This window comes from Meleagris gallopavo, chromosome 2 (assembly GCF_000146605.3).
Source record: "Meleagris gallopavo isolate NT-WF06-2002-E0010 breed Aviagen turkey brand Nicholas breeding stock chromosome 2, Turkey_5.1, whole genome shotgun sequence".
Taxonomy (NCBI): Eukaryota; Metazoa; Chordata; class Aves; order Galliformes; family Phasianidae; genus Meleagris; species Meleagris gallopavo.
Genome location: NC_015012.2, coordinates 67,974,809 through 67,978,215, shown reverse-complemented (window position 1 = coordinate 67,978,215; position 3,407 = coordinate 67,974,809). Strand labels below are relative to the sequence as shown.

General features: G+C 39.4%; 1 protein-coding gene across 2 annotated transcripts in view; it reads left to right on the top strand.

The window, feature by feature from the left end:
* The first annotated feature begins 1,087 nt into the window (after positions 1-1,087).
* The window catches only part of LIN28B (lin-28 homolog B), a 95,631-nt gene continuing 93,311 nt past the window's right edge, over positions 1,088-3,407 (top strand). For both annotated transcript variants that reach the window (XM_010707560.3, XM_010707559.3), the window contains exon 1: positions 1,088-3,030. In XM_010707560.3, coding sequence (XP_010705862.1) covers positions 2,997-3,030 — 34 coding nt within the window. In that variant the 5' untranslated portion in view covers positions 1,088-2,996. The remainder of the gene's footprint in view (positions 3,031-3,407) is intronic.

Sequence of the window (3,407 nt, the reverse complement as noted above, 5' to 3'; positions counted from 1 at the left end):
CAATGCTCACTCATGATTTCTGAAGCCGAAGTACTGTGAGCACAGTGCTTCAGCCAGCATTCAACAACTGTAAGCAAAAGATAACAGTCAGTTATTTTTTGATTGGTTGAAAATATAGACAACAAATTGGTGATAAAATGTGTTTTCTAACCTAGTAGCATTTGACCAAAATAAAAATTAAAAACAATAAAAACAGATACTGTATGCTCCTCCTATACTTGGGTTCTGTATATAGAGGTTTTAAATTTTGGATGTATTTTGTAGCATTCATCTATTTAAGCCTTCGCTGCTGATGAACTCTACTAAAGAGCTCCCTTAACAGTGCATGTTTTCCCCTGTTTCTCGTTTGTTACAGCATGAAGTATTGCTGAGTTTTCTCCTCCTTCCCTCACTCTAGGTAGTACTTACAGTAGTCATTCCTGGAAAAAAAATACTTGTGGCTTTAAATCGGTCCCCTTGCTACCACTGCCTGTGAAAGAAGCAGGGTTAGCCTCTGAAATTTCATTTTTGACTTATTTTTTTTGAAGGAAACCACATAACTTATTTAATGGAGTAACTGTGTATGTCAGTTTTACTTTCATCTGAGGAAATTATGTTTCTGAATCTCTCAAGCAGCAAACTTCTCCACACTAACGGGTGTATGATGTGAAAATCAAAACACTGCTTAGTAAAGAGACTTTTTAAACAAAATCATATATAAACTTATTGATCAATGGAAGATAACAATAAGAAGTCATCAAAAAAAATAAACGATATAAGCTGCTAAGCAAGTTGAAAAGCAAGCCATGCACTATTTGTAAAGAAATGTGGATTACTGTTGTTGTCTATCAGTACATCTTTAATTCTTTTGCAATAATTCCACACAGTGTTCAGCTGCACCGGTCGTTGTGCCTATTGCCCCTGTATCCTTCTGCACACTGTGAGTGCAGAGCTGGGGCTGCTTTCAAATAGGGAACCTTTTTTTCTAAAGTATCTTGCTGTTTAGAACTTAACTCCTAAAAGTTATTTATTATTCAAAGTTGTAAAGTTCATGTAAATGCCAAAATAATTTCAGAACTAACAAGCATAAGAGTTTTCTTTATTTTGTAGAGTATAAGGGGGTGTAGGAAGATTTGTCATCAGTTCTTTCAGAGCCCAGCCTGCTTCCCTTTAAGTCGGTGACTGAATTCTTGTGGATTGCAGTGGGATGCAGCAAAATACATACTGCTCAGTTTTTCATTTATGCTGTCTGGATTAAATGAGTTCCTAAAATGCTCAGGCTTTTCCATAGTAAAATCCCTGGTGGTAAGTTCCGTGCATCTTATTGGGAAGTTATTTAAAACAACTACTTTATATATAAATAGATAAAATTGCATCTCCTTCCTTCTACTTAATAATGTGGTGTGTTTATGTAGTATTTCTAAATGTGCAGTGCTTAGAAAAGCTTTGGAATACTGATACAGGAAAGAAGAGTAACTTGTGTTTGTGCTGTTTTCTACCACAGTTTTTAAGAGCTGTGCTTTATTTTTAGTCCTTTCATAAACTGAGGCAGACTTCACGTCAAAGCCAAGAACAGATCCTTTACTCTATGCTTGCATATTTCATTATGTTGCATAAATAATGCAAGTAAATCCGAAAGACACAAAAGCCACGTAGCCACAGGTTGGCAGAACAAAGGAGCAAACACAGAGATTGGACTATAGTGCTTGAAGGTGTAAAAGCAGGGTTAGGTTCAATGTAGAGCACAAGTCCACACAATTCTTATGAAAAACTCAGTTATTACCAAGGGGGAGGGGCTGAATTTGCTTTCTGCTGTCATTGCACAGAAAGGAAAGACAGCACCACACCATTTTCCAATTCCCAGCATTGTAAGGGACACAGAATAATTGGGCATGGGGGGAAGAGGAAGCTAGAGAAATTTGATTCTCGTTTGTCTTCGATAATTCATCTTTTGGCTTTGCTCACTCCTAGTGGAATATTCTTCCCCCCTGCCCAGGAAAAACAGGGGTCAGGCCACACTTTTCCATAGTGAAAAAGACAAATCTTAGATTTCTCTAAAAGAAAAGAGAATCAGTCTTACATCTAAATAGGAAGATACGTGCTTTGGTCGCATTTTAGTTAAAGTAGTTTAACCAAAAGGTAGGAAAGGGTCACAAGTGGACAAGTTTTGTAGCAGGTGAGTTTGTGCATGCTCCTGCCTCTTCATCTTTCTTGCATTGAACAAATTGTATAGCCTGGCTCACGGGATTGCCCAAACCCAAGGTCTTTTCCTCTGTGCTTCCCACTGTTTGTGATACTTGGTGTCTGCATGGTATTTTATTGTACAAACTCAGCCAGGCCTTGCTCAGCTCGGTCAAAAGTGCACTTTCCATAGTTTTGATAAAGCTAAATATCCGTATTTTTGTGAATAACCGGCTTCATTCTGTTTGGGATGTAGAATGTAGCTTTGTTACACCGTAATTCTCTATTTGATTTAATTGAAAGTATTTTTCTCAAATTGGCACTGAGTTACAGTTTTGACAAGGAAAGATACCAAACAATGTCTTTTTTATCACTTTTTAATATCATGTATCATGTATGCCTGAGTGCTTAATTTGTACTATTTACACATAGGGAAGACAAGAGTCACTAGTTCTTAAGTTACCTACTAGCTTTAAATATTGATGAAGGAAAAGAACAGCTTCCACTGCCCTGCAAATCTGTGTCTCTTCCTTCTGTTGCCATCAGATGCACAGCTTTCTTGAGCACGGTAAAAGGGAGGATGCATTTAAGGATGCTTTAAAAAGAGAGACTCGGCTGGTTTTCATACTATGTCTTGGTTATCTCCTGGCGTTTCTGATGAGCTAGGTAAGTCTCGCAGCCTGTACGGTTACAGGTCACTTCACAGAGCCAAGTACCGGCATTTTATGGCCTTTTAATGAGCCGTTAAACTGGAGAAGAGGTAATTAAATATGGAACTCGGTACAATGTACACAGCACTGACTCCAGCTCTCTGATTCTAGGTGCCTCAGAAGACGATGAGGTCATTCAAGAAGGTCTCCTCAGGCTCAGGTCAGTCCTTTCTATAGCATCTTATGTGGCTTGCTTTGTATCTGTGAAACTGCAGTTTTGTAGTACTTCCGTCCCGCTGCCTCAGTTCATTTACTTTTCTGAGAGAATCGTTGGTTTCATCCACAAGCTTCAGAGTTCTTGCTCATTGTACTTTGAATACGACAAGTAAACATCATTCTATAGAGGAAGTAACATACCTTTGGGTACCTGTTGTAAACTATGAGCCCAGATGCTCAGGAGCTACCACAGAGGTGCACTTCCCAAAGGCTCTGCACACCTCAGTCGCTAAGCTCCCAACTCGGCGAACTATTTCCGTGGCGCCTTCGAAGTGCCGCGGTGGTGGGACGTTGCCTCCGCCCGCCCCCACGAGCCCTCCC